This window comes from Pseudoliparis swirei, chromosome 11 (genome assembly GCF_029220125.1).
Source record: "Pseudoliparis swirei isolate HS2019 ecotype Mariana Trench chromosome 11, NWPU_hadal_v1, whole genome shotgun sequence".
NCBI lineage: Eukaryota > Metazoa > Chordata > Actinopteri > Perciformes > Liparidae > Pseudoliparis > Pseudoliparis swirei.
In genome coordinates, this window is record NC_079398.1 from 15,394,062 (window position 1) to 15,412,891 (window position 18,830).

Below are 18,830 nucleotides of genomic sequence, written 5' to 3' on the forward strand. Positions count from 1 at the left end.
GTATATTTCTGTTCTTCCATGTTCATGTCTTTTTGTAGTATTTAGTACTAGTGCAATACATAGTAAATAAATATGTGTAATAAATAACTTATTTTGTTCCACCTGAGCGGCTTATACATACATATGTCCATAGAATGTATGTATGTATATACTGTACATACATACAGATGTATGTCTAATATAGACATATATATATATTACATTTATATATATACATATATAATATATGTACATATAAGTATGTCTAATATGTGTATATATATTCAAATATACACATATGTCTAATATATGTATGTATACACAAACATTTGTATATATACATATGTACATGTGTGTATATAAATACACATGTATTATTCATATAAAAATAGACATGTATTATATTTATGTATACATAATATATGTATATAAATATACATTATAAATACACATGTATTATATACGTTAAGTTAAAGGAGAAGTCCAAACATGTGACATCATATTTATTCTTTATTTACTTTATTGGTTGAGACCTGCTGATTCATTTCAATAAATATTAAATCAGAAAACACAAGAAATGTTTAATAAAACATGAAATGAAGTCAGTTCTTCGTGTGTATAGAGGATGAAGATGATGACGAGGATGTTAGAGGATCAATAATCAAAACTGACCCAACAATAATGTTTATATTAACTTGCGGTGACTATTGTACAATACTTTTGTAGAGATGCTGAAATATGTATTTATTATAGTTTAATTAGTTATTCTCTGATGAATAAAACCAAAGAGCATTCTGGGAATCAGGTTCATCCAGTCAACATCTTCAACTCTTCTTCTCTATCAACTCAGTTCACGTCCTTCAGAGGGTTCACCTTACAGCTAAAGGTCGAACAATGAGTTAAGAGTTGTGAACTCATTCTGAGTCCATGAGTCTCTGAGTCCATGAGTCCCTGAGTCCCTGAGTCTCCGAGTCCTGTAAACATTCTGAAGGTTCACCACCACCACAGCTGCTGTTGTTCTTCTTCTGTGGTGTTAAATGGGTTCCCTCATGTCATCTGTCTGATTACGACTCAGGAAACAGCAGGGGGGGTTCTGTATAGAAGCTGCAGTGGTGGGCGGAGTCTCGACTGGCCCCACCCCCTCTGCCCCGGTGACTCTCCACGGTCTAGACTCTAAGATTCACTGCTGAAGGTTTTCAGGTGAACTTCTTCTTGTTGGCCGTGAAACGCTCCATGTACTGTGGGTGGGGTGGGGTTGGGGGGGGGGGGCAGATACCACCAGGGACCATTAGACACATCAAAGACCATCAGACACATCAAAGACCAACAGGGACCATGACAGACTGTCTGCTCTACAACCTCCTGGTTTTGTCCCACAGGCCCTGAATGCAGCGGGACAGGAAGTGGTTCTGACCTTGTCGTAGCCCTCCAGGTCTCTGAGGTCCTTGACCTCGAACAGGTTTCCCTCCACTGAGAGCAGGGACACCTGCGAGTCCCCCAGGATGGACGGGGGGATGGAGGACAGCTCCAGGCAGTTCTCCTCCAGACGGAGGACCTTCAGACGGGGGCACAGGGCCACGTCCGGAGACAGCACCGAGATCTGGACCAGGAGGACAGATTACTTCAGACCTCAAAGCACCCACACGACTCCGAAGTTTAGTCTCTAATCCGGCGTCTAGTTTACACTCTGAACCGGACTAGAGTTCAGGACCGGGGGTCTGGAGGTACCTGGTTCTGGTTCAGGTTGATCTCGATGGTCTGCAGCTCGGACAAGGCTGAGGGGACGTTGCGGATTTTGTTGCGGGACAGGTCCAGCAGGTCCAGGTGCCTCAGGGTTCCCAGTCCGGGGGGGAACTCTGAGAACTGGTTCCCAGACAGGTTGAGGGTCCTCAGAGCTCTGAGCTGGCCCAGACTGGGGGGCAGCTGCTGGATCCGGTTCCCGTTCAGACTCAGAGTCTCCAGCTTCTTCAGCTTCCCGATCTCACTGGGGAGACCAGCTGGGGACAGAGACCTGGAGGTAAATGTGGAGGACCTGCTGACCCCCATTTTATAAGGATGTGTCCAGTAGAACTGAACCACAGGTCTCCGTGCTCCTCCTCCTCAACAACAACAACATGGACTCACCCAGTCGGTTGGAGTTGAGCGTCAGACTCCTGAGCTGCAGGAAGTTCCCGATGTTGGCGGGGAGGACCTCGATCCTGTTGGCGGACAGGTCGGCCGTCCGCAGATTGCCGGTGAGCCTCTGCAGCTCCTCGGGGAACTGAAACGGGACGAGAGTCAAACAGGAAGTCCACGTCTTCAGATCCTTTGTTTTTGGTGTCACCACAACAATGTGTCCCGTAAACACGATGACATCATCGGGGTCTCACCTCCGGCAGCCCCTTTTCTGTCAGCTGGAACACGCCGGTCTTCTGGGAGGTCTCCAGGTGAGACTTCAGCGCACTGTTCCCCATCTGGAGCCCTGAGCCAGGAACCCTCCCACCCGGCTGCCCGGCTGCCCGCCTGCCTGCCTGTCTCTCTCTCGCCCCGTCTGTCTCGGTCTCTCTCTCTCTGCGGGCACCAACACAGCGGAGGAGCAGCTCCACCCTCTCGACCTAGAGCAGCCTCAGCGAGTCCTGGGATCAGCTGATCCGCTTCTTCATCGGGGTTAATGCGCTCACGCAGTGACGTCACTGCAGAAAAAGAAGAGTGTCAACAGGCTGGAAGAGCTTGCTTTAACATTAATAATCACGACATGTTCATACTGTTGAGTTGTGCAACTAGACAACACACTTGAACTACACACTCTAACTGCACACACATGAGCTACACGAGCTAACTACACGAGCTAACTACGCAGCTAGCAGCTCCACAAACAGGAAACCAGGCTGTATAAACTCACATGCGCGCGCACATTAAAACATTAAAACGTCGCTTCCTGTCCAACAGTTGAAGTTTGATCAAATAACCGAGTGAACCAGGAGGAGCCCCTGCGCTGCTCAGCGGAAACTGTGGGAGCCAATGGGAACAGCGCTTCTTCTGTTTTAATTGGCGGTGGACGAACAGCTTCCGGGCTCACTGCCGACACCACCGGGTCGGGGTGAGAACGGCAGGCTATAACTCGGGACGTTTACTCGAAACGTATTTTGAATGCGTGATGTGATTATTATTTTTATTGCGCATGAACATTGAACATTTGACGAAAACGAATCGGAGAGTAACAGCACCATAAATATCAAAACATAGATAATACAGAATGTAAAGAACAAACCTGTATAGGGGGCGGTGACGCGAAAGCTGCCGGTAAACACAGAAGAAGAAGCAGCGGCGGCGGCGGAAGTAGAAGTAGAAGAAGAAGAAGAAACAAACTTTGGCGGGTTCAGAGCCGATGTGGATGTTACGTCTCACTTTGTATAAAAGGTAAGAAACAAGTACGTACAGCTATGTTTCTGCCTTATTACTTCCATCTCTAAGCCTCTTTATTTCTGTGTTTCTGCCCAGTGGCGGCTGGTGAATTTTGGGGGGGGGGGGGCGCAGTTGGGCGACGCGGTTTAAATAGCACTCAACAATGAGAAGAAAAGAGGTTTTGAGTAGAATATTGTAAAAAACAACGCTTTATTTCAAGAACACACCGTGCTCAACACTGTCCAATAACAACTATCAACACACTGTAACTTTGGGCATGAGAGGTTCAGAGCAGCTTTAAGAAACATTGGGTTGGGTTTCAGAGGTTTGCAAAATAAAAGAGTTTCACCCTCACATGAAAGAGGTTCAGAGCAGATGTAACTGATGTGGAACGGGCATGGAAGAAGTCGGCTCAGATGGTGGATTTTCCCAGCACTTATTTATTCTGCAGAAGACAACAGAACACACACATTTGCCTTCCGATTTGTCTCTGCACTTCCACTTCCTATACACGCAAAACAACACAATTTACACAAGGAAAATATACGTCGGGGCGACCGGATGTAGCTAAACAAACGGTGCCAAAGTGGCTCAATGAGACCGCCACCAAACGTATATGTTGACGGTCTAAATGACACGACAGCTGGACGCCGGGATCGTATTAGCATTCCATTACTGTATGAGTCATTCCTAGCATTCGGTGCCATTTCAGCTAGGTTGATCAAAAATAAAAAAACATAATTTTCCATGTTTTTTTCTATTTAATCTGAATGATGGCTTGTTAAAGTATAAGAAAAAGGTTTTGGTCAAGCTCAGGATATTATGTTTAAATAATTGTGACCTAATAATCGGATGCAAACGAGGCAAAACGTCCACCCTGTTACAGACATTGTCATGTCTATGAAAAAGTGTTTTGACTACACAATCATTATAAATGTTAATTATCTAACAGCTGAAATGTTCCTTACTTAACCTGTCAAAATAATTTAACAAAACATTTTTTAAAAATGCATTATTTCGAAAAATACTACTATTTTGAGGCACAATGTAAGTTCAACCCATTTGTTTTAGAATAAAACATAATTTAATTGGAATGTGGCCGCATGTTTTAGTAAATTAATTTTGTCAAATCATTCCCTGCAAAGGACTACAAAGACATGGGTCATATTTGTTCATTTCATTTAATTATTATAAAAAGAAACACAGGTAACAGGGTGGACACAAGAGAAACGGGATGTAACAGGGAGGACTTGTATCAGTGAATACAATAACATATTTAATTAAGAACATAAATCCTTAAACATTAGGCTACATTTAATTAATGGTGTCAAAATGTTATATTATATATTATTTAATTACATTTCATTTTACCAAGAATACTAACAAGAATTATTATAATTAACAATAACAGCCCACCCGCCCCGCATCCCCCAGGCCCTGACAAATACGTATACTCCAAACTTCAACCATAAAAGTCCACCCAATACAATATTCATGAACATATTCAACAGTTAATACATATGTAGTACCAACATTCTCCATCTATACATCAACCGATCTATTCCATTAGCCAGCAACCCAGTTGCTTCTCTAAGAAACTCAAACAGACTTTTCCAGCTGGTCAGACCTCTTATTGATTGGTTGCGGCTCTGTAATGAGGCATACAATCTGGTCATCTCTGTACCAACTGACGCCTTCTCGTGGACTGGGCCAGTAAAATTTGTTAATGCCATTTCTATGCATACACTTGATCTTCAGGTCTTCTTCCACCTCCAGGATGATTCCTGGGAAGGGTTCACCATCATACTTAATGATGCACCACTGCCCAATTTCTTCTTTAGTGAGGACCTCAGGCCGGGTTGGTTCTCTGGTGCATTCTTGAATCGGCCCTTCTACCAAGCTCACCTCCTTCAGCCCATAGCACGGACAGTCCAGTTTGCCCTTGTCAGCCTGGCAAAGACAGGTTATGTCCCTGTATTTGATAATCCCTGGAGAGAGGCAAATGACTTGGTGAATTTTCATAGTTCCTTTCACAGGCACAAGCTGCGGCCCATCCAACATTTCCTGCCCTTTTTTCTCAACTTCTTCTCCCACGAGAAAAAGCTCCACTGAAGTGCCCGACTTTTTTAACTCGTGGAACATGGTTTCCGCATTGGGGATATCTTCTCCATGTTTGACAATTCTGTCAGCAGATCTTTTAAGGGTACCCCCAACACCATCTGGAGCACCCTTTCCATGGCTGGCCTCAAAAAAGTTCCAGCTGACGGCTTGAAAGCCTTTTGAACGGCTCTTGAGATAGTAGGTAAAGTTACCCTTCTGTTTGTACTGAGTTGCTGGGCCGTCACTGAAAACATGCAGGCGATTGATATCAGGGTGTCTCCCTCACCATGTCCAAAACAGGGTCAAGATGGGCCCAGATGGCTGGGGGATCGTGGCATCTGGAAGGTGAAATGGTGGTGAAAGTCACTGGAGACAGTTCAGCTGCTGTGTAAAGCACTACAGTGTGCAGGGTTGCTTGCTGGTGGGAACCTCCAAAATGGACAGATTGAATTTCCTTAGAGTACTTACAGGAGTAATTTTCACTGAAATCTACATGAATTAGACATTCATTGCTCCTCAAGTTTTCCCTTAGTTGTCTATAGGCTCCATACTGCCACCGAATGTTAAATATGTGCCTTCTAAATCTGAACAGTCGGTCATGAAAGTCACATGCAAGTCCATCCTCTGTTGTCATCACATTTTTCTTGACAGTGATTGTTGACCTTTTCCCTGGCTCCTCTCCATTATGGATGTTGGCTTCCAAAGACCACTGGGTAATACCTACCTCTATGTTTTCAGGAGCTCTCAGCATTTTATGTGTTGTGTAAACACAGTCTTTACACTCGCCGTATGCACAGAGTTTGGATTTTGGATTGCACATGGTTGCATCTACCATTTCCTCAATATTTTTTGTAGCTGACATGCCTTGGCTGTTTAGAGTGTTGGCCATGAACTGTAGGTTCTCATGAGTTTTACACTGACAGGTTTCTCGATCAGCTTCTGTTGGCACCACAACCCAAAATGGTCTCAAGGTGCAGAAACACGAGTAAGAGACCCGATGTTGATGCTCAGAAAGGAATTTCTGGTGCAGATTTTTCATCGTGTCAGTTAGCAAACGTTTTGATTTTTCGTCTTCTTTTGAGTGACAGTTTGTTTTCGTCCCGTTGTCATCCGGCTGACGTCATCTCTCAAATAGAATGCTTTTACTTTTGCTTTGCATTCAGCAGGTAATCTGTTGCTCACTTTTCTTTCAAATGTCAACAGCGCTCCATCTGGTCTTTGACCTCGCTTTTTTGAAAAGCCAAGAATTTTCTGTGCATCCCTCTGCAGCCTGTATTTCTCGATAATCTTTCCTATTGTTGTTTTAGCAATTATTTGTTTCTCTCGTTCCTTCCGGTGTTTTTGTATTTATTTCTGATGTCTTCAATTATGGCTTCCTGCAATAACAATCTTTTTCTAATTGTGTCCTTAACTATTTGATTGCGAAGCAGGTAATTCACCCTAGACCGACCGGATTTGTTCTCCCCAGCCAAACGCTGGTCTCTCTTTTGTATTTGTACATTTTTCTAATTTCTCTCTTCAATGTGGCCTCCAGTTTTTCAATCTGGTTCTGGAGCCTCCTTCTCCCCCTTCTGACATTGTTCCGTCCAACAACGTATTGCCTATAACACAAAAAAAGTTTATTGTCACAATTTACAATCACTGAAACACAAAATGGTTTGCTTTATCATGTAAGATAATTCAAATCCAGATACACACAATCTGCAAATCATTTAACCCATAACTTTATTCTAACCTTGAGGGCCCTTGTTGTGCTGCATTGTCTCGACTTCGAGGTGGAGTGGTCATTACGCTGGCTCTTGCTTTATCCCTAAGCTTTTTCTTCTTTTCTTGCCACTTCTTTCTCTGTTCTCTCCTTTCTCTTTCACTGAGGTCTGACACTTTCTTTTTTTTCCCTTCTTCTCTGTCTTTCTTCCACTTTGCCTTCTCTTTATCCAGGTACTGCTTCCTTCTTTCATTGTCTGAATCCCTTCGTGCCCTGTAGCGTCGCTGCTTTTCTGCATTAGACAACGCTGCCATTTCCTGATAAATACATTCATACCATTAGATATCATATAATTTAATATATATATATATATATATATATATAATGTAATATATATAACATATATGCATATTAAACAAACAATACATAACAGCACATGCTGGAAATAGTTAATCATCTAGCCTTTTAACAACCCCTTACTGTATGTCCACCCTGTTACTGTGAAACATAGTAACAGGGTGGACATTGTATGCTAAACTTGGCTATTGCTACATGTCTGATGATGATCAAGCTAGCACTTGTGACATCAGAGAAAGATATTTGATAGCTTTATTCACATTTTTTTCTAAATGTAAACATTTTGATCAGTTTCCACAAAAAATGAGCATAACAGGGTGGACATGTTATGCTTTACCGCAACAGTTAAGTTAGTAAAAAACATTAAAAAATTGTTGAAGGAAGAGTGCATACTTACTCTGCTTCTTGAAGATGATTTTCCCGCCTAAAATGTATCCTTCTTCTTGAGTCATACAAATAGTAGCATAGTAAAGGGGCGTGTCCAGAGGATTCAAATCACAGTAACAGGGGGACATTAAAACAGGGACACACACTTTTAAAAACTTTAATCAATAAAATGAATTACCATTTTTATTTTGTATTTTGTGATGAATATCAATAAAAGGGTTACATAACAGTGACACAAATGTAGAATTTGTTTGTATTTGTTTGATTTCTTTGTTTATATCCGTTAGAGAAGTTGAGCAAACATGATTTGGGACACAGCAATTTGGCCTACTTGTGCTAAAATCAGAGTAATTATTTAGCATTTTGAATATCCTGGGAAAATAACATTGATGTTTTATAGTAGAGGGGAATAAACATGTAAAACCAAGCTTTTAAAAATAAGCATTTGACCTTTTACATGCAAAATATATGATATAATGTGTTGGGGACCTAAATGGCACTGAATGCTAGGAATGACCCGTATGTAACAAACGGTTAATTTTTATTAAAGAATATAGCCAAAATAGTGCGACATAGTTTTTCACTCAACTCACCCTCAGCAATATAAAACCATTGTGAGGGAAAGACGGGACTCAGGAGCAGGAAGTGCAACAGAGATGGAAAGCAATTTCCGCAGGAAACAGATTTTTAAAAATAACGCTAAATAAAAATAGCTCATTAAAATAAAATTCACAAACACTCAACAATATCGTTGAACAACAAACAAAAATAAAATACAATACATTGAAAACAAGAAATGACAGAGTGCATTTCTAACTGTTTGACAGAGTAGACCCACTATATGTAAAGAAAAAAAAAAGTAGCCCTCCTCTCTTTAAAGTTGGCAAACTTCTCTAACTCTCTGGTTAAAGTCAATCATGTCTGTAACCAGCCTGTTTCCATTATTCTGGAGGGAATGTGTCTGTTTTTCAGAACTTCTTCGGTGTGTTTTCGATGCCAGTTCGGTCTCCTTCTGCTGCTCTGCTCTGCAAACAGGGTTAGCTTCATGCTGTTAGCAAGATTCGTGCTTTACACTTGTCTGCAGCTCTTTAGATCCCTCCCCCCGTTGTAGTCCAGAGAGTTTCAGTCCCAGGACTTTGGAACAACAGACAGGAGAAACTAAACAGCGCATTACTCACTGAGCCTCCAGCTAACAGCTCCGGTTAGCAGCTTGCTCCCGTAGCTCCGTGGAGCTCTCTGGGCTGAGGGAACGATCCCGGTCTCTCATTTGCCGAATAGTCCAGTCACGTGAAATAAGAAACGATGTCATTGGCCAGGGCGCACATGTTTGCGCCCCAAGATTCACGTTTCATCCGCCAATGAGAAGCCGTCCTTGCCGAAACGACCGTGAAATGTTTGCTCGCTGCCGCACACACACGTTGGGCCGGAGCCCCGGAAATGGGGAGGGGCTTCTCTCCGTGATGAGTGGCGATATGTTATTGATGTCACATTTAACTTAAGTGGTTGTTGACAGGCTGACGGTCTCCCACACACATTTAGCGCGTCAACACGGTATATTTGCTATTTAAATGATTTGGTATATAATGTTTTTTGACAGGATTTTTTTTCTTCTTTTTTTTCTTCATCTCAACATTTTAAGAGGGGCGGCGCCCTAGCGCCCTCTATGGACGCACCGCCACTGTTTCTGCCTCTTCTGTGTTTCAGATGCTTCAGTGGGATTCGTCTCCTTTCTCCTTGACTCCTGCTGCCATCTTGTTGTCCAGATGTGTCTCCAGAGACGTTGTGTCTCAGGTCAGAATGTTCATTCTCTAAAGGAAACACTTCCTGTTCAAAGACTTCCTGTTCGAGGGACTCTGTAAATGTGGAACATTTAACTGTCCTCAGGAAGAAATAGACTCCGCCTCCTCCAGGCTGAGCCCCACCTTCTCATCTCACCTGCACGAGGCTGAGCTGCGGATCAGAACGCAGAGGCAGCTGTCCCAGGTATCTCCAGTGTGACCTCACTTCCTGTCCTCTGATGGACTCAGACCACATGTAACGTTGTTGTGGACTTAAAGAGATGATTCTGTCTCCAGCTGCAGCTGGAGACAGAGCTGCTGCAGACACAGCGGAAGAGCGCAGATGTCACTCACACCTTCCATCTGGGTGGGTTCACACACACACCAACACACACAGACACACACACCTATTAACACACACCTGATCTAAAACACGAACATGAACTCAAACTAACGTGTTCATGGTGAATGAGGTTTCCACCCCGCCAAAATAAAGGTATATTCATATAATATCTGATGTTCAGCTCCGAGGTTCCAGATGTTGCAGATGTTCTGCGATCACCTGCAGAACCTCCTGAAGGACCAGAACCGCCTGAGGCAGAGACTCATGAGGCCACTGGGTCGCACCAACCTGCCCCTCCAGGCTCACCTGCACAGGTAGTCCAGCTGGTCCGGGTCAGACCCGGTCTGAGGTCCAGCTGTACTCGTATAAAGACTAGTATGTGGTTTCAGGTTTGTGGTGGACCTGGTGAAGGTGATTCTGGACTTCGTTGAGACTCTTGAGGAGAAGCTGGACTCGGTCCGCAGCAGCCCGGCCGCAAGCGACCACCTGGCTCAGCTGGTCAGTCACATGACGTCACATGTCAGTCACATGTTGCCACATGTCAGTCACATTTTGCCACATGAACTAAACCTCTCTCTCTCTCTCTATATCAGAACACATCGCTCGCCCGGCTCCTGACTTATGTGGGGGAGGTGGAGAGTTTGTCCACTCAGGTTCTCCAGAGGAACGCAGTCCACCACAGCTCTGCTTGTTGACCTCTGACCCTCACGTGTTCCTCTGTTGTGTTCCTCCTGTTATTATATTAAAGGCATGTTCTGTTGCTGTTCACTGTAACTATAGATTTCTTTTCAGCCCAAACTTTAAAAAATTGTCTTCCATAATTAATAAACCTAATATTTTGGATTTAGTACAAATAGTATGAAGCACTTTTAGTGTGAACTTTTTAAACAATCTGATGCCCAATTGGACTCTACGTACACAATTTTACTAATTTAAAAAGGCTGAGTGTCTGAAAGAGACTTTATATTATTTATACTGCAGAATAAAAATAGAGAATCATTCTATCACGTTGTTTCACGTTTACATTCATGTGGTCATTAATTAAATCTCATTTTTTTTGTACACTTCTGCTAATATTTCCATGAGTTAAGAATTTCTGTGTTTTGGTGCGGAGATTTCAATGTTCTGGACCCATCAGAGGAACTCTGACCCCTTTTGAGTCCAGGACCGGCAGCACGAGAGCAGTGACGTCGTGGTGTGTTCATGAACATCTGTGTCTTCAGTTTAAATTAAACTACCCACATGGTGCGTTTAGGAGCTCTTTTACTGCGATTCAGTGATGCACCTCCCACGTGTGGACAGCAGGGGGCCTTCAGGGACCTCATGAGGATCATCGTGGTCCAGTAACACCTGCGTTACAACAACCTAGAACACTGGGGAGGAGACCGAGAGTGCCGAATGTCCCACGGCCAGTGAAGGCATCACTTGCCGCAGTGTTCCAGACGTCACGGACACCTGTCGGTACCGAGCGGCTCTGATTCTCGTTACCGAGACGATACCGGACCCCCACGCCATGAACACGGAGGAGACCAACGTGGACCTGCAGGATGCCGAGACCAAAGATGCGGACCCGTACCAGGCTCCGGGTCCTGATGCGGATCCGGACCAGGCTCTGGGTCCCGATGCAGATCCGGACCAGGCTCCGGGTCCCGCTGCGGATGCTGATGCTACGGAGGCCGATGTGAGCGAAGCGGACCTGGACCAGGAGGAGCAGGAGAAGCAGTCGATGACCAGAGGAGGAGGAGGTCGGAGAGGAGAGGAGGAGGAGGCCGGCGGAGAGGAGCCGGTCCAGGCCCTGGTCCCGGAGAAGAACGGGTTCGTGAAGCTGAAGATCCCCGAAGACCAGGAGGACAAATTCACCGGATTGAACAAGGAGGAGCTGCTGAGGGTCGCGGGGACCCCGGGGTGAGCGGCAGACAAGTACACACACACACACAAGTATCGGGGCGGCTGTAGCTCAGTGGGGTAAGAGGGCCGTCCTGCAACCGCAAGGTTGTGGGTTCGATCCCCGCTCTCCCCATTAGTTGCAAGTCGAAGTGTCCTTGTGCAAGGCACTGAACCCCCAGTTGCTTCCCGGACGCATCACCGCAGCCCACTGCTCCTTAATAACTGAGGATGGGTTAAATGCAGAGAACTAATTTCCCCTTGGGGATTAATAAAAGTGTATATTTTTTTAAAATATGTATATGTGTCTGTATACACACATATACATATATATATATAATGTCTTCTCTCCTCTTCCCCCCCCCCTTCCAGCTGGGTGCGGACTCGTTGGAGCCTCCTGGTGCTATTCTGGTTCTCCTGGTTGGGCATGTTAGGAGGTGCTGTGCTCCTAGTGCTGCAGGCTCCTCGCTGCAAAGACCTCCCGTCCTCCTCCTGGTGGAGCGCCGGGCCGCTGTACCGCATCGCAGACGCAGGGGCCTTTAGCCCCGCCCACAACCTGAGGGGTGAGAGCAGTTGTTCTACAGCAACTCCACTGGCTTCCCATCAAACACCGCATTGACTTTAAGATCCTGCTCCATGCATTCAAGGCCATCCACAACCTCGCCCCTCCATACCTGTCTCACCTCCTCCAAATCAACATCCCCACCCGGTCTCTCAGGTCTGCCTCCTCCATCAACCTGACTGTCCCCCCAGCTCGTTTGTCCACCATGGGGTCACGAGCCTTCAGCCGCTCTGCCCCTCGCCTATGGAACTCTCTCCCCCCTGACATCAGAAACATTGACTCTATCACTTTATTCAAAACTCACCTTTTCAGGCAGGCCTATGGCTGACCTGTTCCCTTCTTGGTTGCTCTGCTGCAGACTGTTCTGCTTTTTAACTGTTTTGCTTTTTAACTGTTCTGCTTTTTAATTGTGTCCATTTTTTAAATATGTTGTACGGCGACCTTGAGTGCCTTGAAAGGCGCCTTATAAAATTAATGTATTATTATTATTATTAAGGCATGCTGGGAAGTTACATGTTGATGAAGATGTGAAGCAAGGCATTCTGGGAAGGATGTTACAATGCCCCCCCCCCCCCCCCAGGTGTGGAGCAGAAGGTGGACTACCTGTCCCGGATGAAGGTCCGAGGTCTGGTGGTCGGTCCGGTCCACGTGGCTCCAGCCGATGACGTCATGGGTCTGAGGTTTGAGGAGGTCTCCTCTGAGTCTGGAACCCTGGACCAGTTCAAGGACCTGGTCCAGGTGGCCCATAAGAAGGGTGACGATCAATCATCAGATCAATAATCCAATTGCAGGTTTGGTCCTTCTGGTCTGGATCCTGGTCTAGTTTACATGTGGTCCGTCTCTGCAGGTATTTTTGTGGTTCTGGATCTGACTCCAAACTACCAGGGTTCTTCTGGACCCTGGTTCTCCAACGGCAGTGTGACCAACGTAGCTGAGAGGCTGAAGGTGATACAGGAAGACAGAACTGCACCTGTCTGTCTGTCTGTCCTCTGGTCTCTACCACATGTCTGTCTCTCTGTCCTCAGTTGGCTCTGGTCTTCTGGGTGAAACAAGGCGTGGACGGGGTCCAGTTGTCGGGGGTGGAGCGAGTGTCCAGCATGGTTCCGTCTCTGTGGACTGACATCAGAGCCATCGTCCAGAACGGGACGGAGGAGACCATCAACAAGAGGTCAGAGACCGGAGTCCAACCACTGGAACTACTGAGACCACTGGAACCACTGGAACCACTGAGACCTCTAGAACCACTTGTACCTCTGAAACTATTGGGACCACTGGAACCACTGGAACCAGTGAGTCCAATGGGACTACTGGAACCACTGGTACCTCTTGAACCACTGAGACCACTGGAACCAGTGAGTCCATTGGGACCACTGGAACCTCTTGGAACCACTGGGACCTCTTGGAACCACTAAGTCCACTGGAACCACTGGTACCTCTGAAACTATTGGGACCTCTTGGAACCACTGAGTCCTCTGGTACCTCTGAAACTCGCTGGTGGGCTGGCTCTGGTCAGACGGCATTGATAAATAAATGTAGTTAGATTTCTATGATAGAGATAAACGACTAGAAGGCATCACATGACTAAATGTTCCAGAGTCCTGATCGGTGTCACCGAGCGCTCCGCGGCCCAAGACGTGTCTGCCCTCCTCAACTCCACCGGCGTGGACCTGCTGATCTCTGGCGTCCTCCTGCCCGGCGGCACGGACGCCATAGAGCGCGCTCAGTCCGTCCAGCTCTTGTACTCGTCCCACAGCCAGCTGAAGCTGGCCTGGAGCCTGGGGGGGCGGGACCAGGGCCACCTGGCCTCGCTGGTGGGCCCGGATCTGGTCCGACAGTACCAGCTGCTGCTGCTCACGCTGCCGGGGACGCCGGTCTTCAACTACGGGGACGAGATCGGCCTGATGGACGAGGTGAGGACGTCTGCAGGGACTCACTGTGACACACTAGGGGGAGTCCTGTTGTTCATGACTTCACATTGTATCATCTGTGTTGAAGGGCCACACGTTTCCCAGAATGCTTTGGGACTCTAACGAGGAGCTGAACGGGACTCTGAAGGTAAACAAACAAAGAATTTAATAGAAATACGGAAATGGAACCATTAGTAGTCCCAGTACAGTAGTACCTGCCCCAGTAGTCCAAGTACAGTAGTACTTGCACCAGTAGTCCTAGTACAGTAGTACCTGCCCCAGTAGTCCCAGTACAGTAGTACCTGCCCAAGAAGTCATAGTACAGCAGTACCTGCCCCAGTAGTCCTAGTACAGTAGCACTTGCACCAGTAGTCCTAGTACAGTAGTACCTGCCCCAGTAGCCCTAGTACAGTAGTACCTGCACCAGTAGTATCTGCCCCAGTAGTACCTGCCCCAGTAGTCCGAGTACAGTAGTACCTGCACCAGTAGTCCCAGTACAGTAGTACCTGCCCCAGTAGTCCCAGTATAGTAGTACCTGCCCCAGTAGTCCTAGTACAGTAGTACCTGCCCCAGTAGTCCTAGTACAGTAGTACCTGCACCAGTAGTACCTGCCCCAGTAGTCCTAGTACAGTAGTACCTGCCCCAGTAGTCCCTGTACAGTAGTACCTGCCCCAGTAGTCCTAGTACAGTAGTACTTGCACCAGTAGTCCCAGTACAGTAGTACTTGCACCACTAGTCCTAGTACAGTAGGACCTGCCCCAGTAGTCCTAGTACAGTAGTACCTGCACCAGTAGTACCTGCCCCAGTAGTCCTAGTACAGTAGTACCTGCCCCAGTAGTCCCAGTACAGTAGTACCTGCCCCAGTAGTCCTAGTACAGTAGTACTTGCACCAGTAGTCCCAGTACCTGCCCAAGTAGTCCTAGTACAGTAGTACCTGCACCAGTAGTACCTGCCCCAGTAGTCCTAGTACAGTAGTACCTGCCCCAGTAGTCCCAGTACAGTAGTACCTGCCCCAGTAGTCCTAGTACAGTAGCACTTGCACCAGTAGTCCTAGTACAGTAGTACTTGCACCAGTAGTCCCAGTACAGTAGTATCTGCCCAAGTAGTCTTAGTATAGTAATACCTGCCTCAGTTGTCCTGGTTTACTCGTTCTCTGTGTCCTGACCCAGGAGAAGTGGGCGGGGCATCGGGCGAGCCTCCGGTTCTTCAGCGCTCTGAGCGAGCTCCGTGGTAAAGAGCGTTCACTGCTGTTCGGAGACTTCCTCCTCCTCTCTAACTCCTCCTCCTCGCTGGCGTACCTGCGCGTCTGGGATCAGAGCGAGCGCTACCTGGCCGCCTTCAACTGGGCGGAGGAGGCGGCGGTGCTTCAGTTGGGTGGCTTCGCGCTGCCCCGCCGGGCGGCGCTCGTCCTCAGCACCAACGGCGACGCCCTGCCGGCCGGCAGCAGTGTGGACCTCACGGAGCTGCGGCTCGGCCCCGGGGAGGCCGCGCTCCTCAGGTTTCCCTACGCTAGCTAGCTTCACATTTCAATGTGAGTGGAGTGTCAATCACCTCAGCGTTGTTTGGTTTACTGTTATGAATATCAATGTGAAGATAAACAACAATAAAAGCAAAGAAAGTCATTTAAAGTCTCTGTTATCATTTGAGTGTTCTCACTTTAGGTAGTTGTACTACTACTAGTACGGTATGGTGAAACAGCGCCCCCCTGGCCTTCATGTCTGACGAATGTCAGTCAGCGTGTGGCCGCAGCTGGTACTGCAGTCTGAATGGTGTGAAGATGGGTGACTTCCGGTTCTCGCGGACTCCCGTTAACTCCAGGAGGGTTGTGTCTCGAGTCCTTTACGAACTCTTTCCGTCTGTCAGCGTTATGCAGACTTTCACCACAAGGAGCGCCTGTGGTATTAGTACTTTTATGAAAGCAGCAGGCACGTGCACAGACATTTTGAGGGGCAGGTGCTCAAACCCCAAAAAAGGGCACCCAATGCCAAAAAAAAATTCTGACAGAGTTGAAGCATAAGCAGCATTACACTGATGATGCTGTCCTCAACCTGCGTTTCCTCTGGCCAGCATCAGACCACTAGCTTACATTTTCATTATGAATAAAGATGAATTATTATATAGCAACAACAGTACAAGCATTCTGATTGGCTAATGGGCATCATGCCAGCCACGTATTGCCCTCCTCGCTGGTCTGATACGGATCCGTATTGCCCTCTTACATCATTTTCAAAATGAGCGATATTGATAGACATCAACAGCCAAGAGCAGTGGTCCTCAAACTAAGGCCGCGGGCCGGATACGGCCCGCCTCCACATTTGGCCCGGCCCTCTGAACAAGAGAGGCCTTATGATTTTGTTTTCAGTCTGGCCACGCAAATCCTAGCCCCTGTTGAATAGAACGGAATAAGAATTCTCTCTCTTTCTCTCTTTTCTCTCTCTCCTCTCTTCTCTCTCTTCCCTCTCTCTCTCTTTTCTCTTGAATTCTCTCTCTCTTTCTTCTCTCTCTCTCCCTCTCTCTATTCTCTAAACATAACTAACGTCAGTAAACAGCTGGACGAGGCTTTGAAATCACAGAGTTTTTGTTTGTTTATTTTTTTAGGAAACGTCGGACCAGTTGTGACGTCATGTTTTCAGCAGCGTAATGTTGTGGTTGATTTATCACAAAACAACGTTAGGGGACAAACACCGTCAGGACCTGTGTGTCTGGTGCTGCGGGTCAGAGGAGAAGGAGGTGCAGCCGTTCGGTGGCGCGAGGAGCACTGCGTGGAGGAGGGAGGGGCGCGGCGGGGGGAGGGAGAGGAGTGGGGGCTCGTGAGCGCCGCGGAGCGGGTCTAGGCGAAATTCTCACAAGAACTCAAATAAATGCCCCGTCGGATATTAAAACACATTTGGGGGGACTTGATGACAGAAAGAGTAACTTTTATTCTTAAATACGGATGAATAAAAAAAAAGTGTCTCCAGCAAAAAGGGCACTTTACTCATCCAGGGCAAAGGGGCTGGTGCTTGAGCACCACTAGGGCTCTATCTGTGCACGTGCCTGGAAAGCAGTATATGGATGGAAACAAGCATTTTATTTATTAAATCACAGAGATGCCAGGAATGTTTAAACATGTGTTAGTAATTCATTATACGATTTTAATTTTGAGTTTTGTTATCATTCTAAATTCAATATCCAGCATTTTTATGAATAAATAATAATGAATGCATCAATCGGTGACAGAGTGAGACCTCTCTCTCTCTCTCTCGCTCTCTCTGTTCCCGCCAAGGTAAAAAGAACATCACACACGTGCGCGTGAGGGCGAGCGCTGTCATTACTGCCCGCGTGCCTCCTCCGGTCTCGTGAGGGAGGTGTTTCTTTCAGTAGGGGCGAGATCCCCCTAGCGACGCTGGCACTCAGTGGCACTTGCCAGTAGTTGCCACAGCTACTCAGTGGCACTTGCCGGCACTTGCCAGCAGTTGCCAGCAGTTGCCAGCAGATGCCACTACTAGTCAAAAAGTGTCACTACTAGTTAAAAAGTGCCACTACTAGTTAAAAAGTGCCAGCAGACGGAGGGTCGGCCGCAGTGACGAGTCTGCGACGATTTAGTGACAAGCTCCACTGAAGTGCCCGGACAGCGGAAGAAATCACTTTCATGATCACACAATGGAGGAGCTGCGGTTTAGCTAGATAGATAGCTAAAATAGCTAGATACACAGATGGATGTGTGTATATATATATAAAAAAGACACTAATTAATATATATATATTAATTAGTGTCTTTTTGTAGACACTTACTGACAATATGCAATAAGATAGTGCTGTACATTACTGCTGTACTATATTTAATATTGTTTTGCTACTACTACGTTTCACTTCGTAATCTATTACACTTATATACCATGATATTGTAACGTCTCGGACGTTATGGCACTGATGACACGGAGACGGGATTTGACGGTTAATCCTCCTTTATTGGGCATCCACCAACACACAGCGCGGCTCCTCTCAGCTTTAGCAGCAGGTCGAACATCAACAACAACGTTCCTGTCAACCACCCTTAACTCCTGCTCTTCAAGTTGCCAACCGCCTCTGGGCACTCCGCCAGCAATCACAGCACGCCCCTCGACCAGCACGCACGGTGCCACACTGTGATTGAGCGCCATATATTACGAAGTGAAACGTAGTAGAAGCAAAACAATATTAAATATAGTACAGCAGTAATGTACAGCACTATCGCATATTGTAAGTAAGTGTCTACAAAAAGACACTAATTATATATATATATATATATATATCCATCTGTGTATCTAGCTATTTTAGCTATCTATCTATCTATCTATCTATCAATCTAGCTAAACCGCAGCTCCTCCATTCTGTGATCATGAAAGTGATTTATTCCGCTGTCCGGGCACTTCAGTGAAGCTTGTCACTAAATCGTCGCAGACTCGTCACTGCGGCCGACCCT

General features: G+C 46.4%; 3 protein-coding genes across 4 annotated transcripts; 2 read left to right on the top strand and 1 right to left on the bottom strand.

Annotated features, from left to right (window-relative positions):
- Nucleotides 1-476: 476 nt before the first annotated feature.
- On the bottom strand, nucleotides 477-2,529 carry lrrc57 (leucine rich repeat containing 57). The gene is made up of 5 exons (XM_056426653.1): nucleotides 2,349-2,529; nucleotides 2,104-2,239; nucleotides 1,708-1,976; nucleotides 1,394-1,579; nucleotides 477-1,217 (listed from the first exon to the last, which is right to left on the bottom strand). The coding sequence occupies exons 1-5, from the start codon at nucleotides 2,430-2,432 to the stop codon at nucleotides 1,176-1,178; spliced, it is 717 nt and encodes a 238-aa protein (XP_056282628.1). The 5' UTR covers nucleotides 2,433-2,529; the 3' UTR covers nucleotides 477-1,175.
- A 550-nt stretch (nucleotides 2,530-3,079) lies between these two features.
- haus2 (HAUS augmin like complex subunit 2) lies at nucleotides 3,080-10,807 on the top strand. 2 transcript variants are annotated; one of them, XM_056426655.1, is made up of 7 exons: nucleotides 3,080-3,389; nucleotides 9,617-9,703; nucleotides 9,797-9,895; nucleotides 9,988-10,057; nucleotides 10,215-10,347; nucleotides 10,423-10,531; nucleotides 10,627-10,807. In XM_056426655.1, exons 2-7 carry the CDS (start codon nucleotides 9,617-9,619, stop codon nucleotides 10,726-10,728), a joined length of 600 nt encoding a protein of 199 aa, XP_056282630.1. In that variant the 5' UTR covers nucleotides 3,080-3,389; the 3' UTR covers nucleotides 10,729-10,807. The 2 variants fall into 2 exon arrangements, with proteins under 2 accessions (XP_056282630.1, XP_056282629.1); XM_056426654.1 differs by having other exon boundaries at nucleotides 3,081-3,378.
- A 487-nt stretch (nucleotides 10,808-11,294) lies between these two features.
- Nucleotides 11,295-16,008, top strand: LOC130201584 (4F2 cell-surface antigen heavy chain-like). The gene is made up of 8 exons (XM_056426652.1): nucleotides 11,295-11,938; nucleotides 12,290-12,480; nucleotides 13,060-13,233; nucleotides 13,327-13,424; nucleotides 13,505-13,647; nucleotides 14,074-14,389; nucleotides 14,475-14,534; nucleotides 15,556-16,008. The coding sequence occupies exons 1-8, from the start codon at nucleotides 11,547-11,549 to the stop codon at nucleotides 15,901-15,903; spliced, it is 1,722 nt and encodes a 573-aa protein (XP_056282627.1). The 5' UTR covers nucleotides 11,295-11,546; the 3' UTR covers nucleotides 15,904-16,008.
- Nucleotides 16,009-18,830: the final 2,822 nt, after the last annotated feature.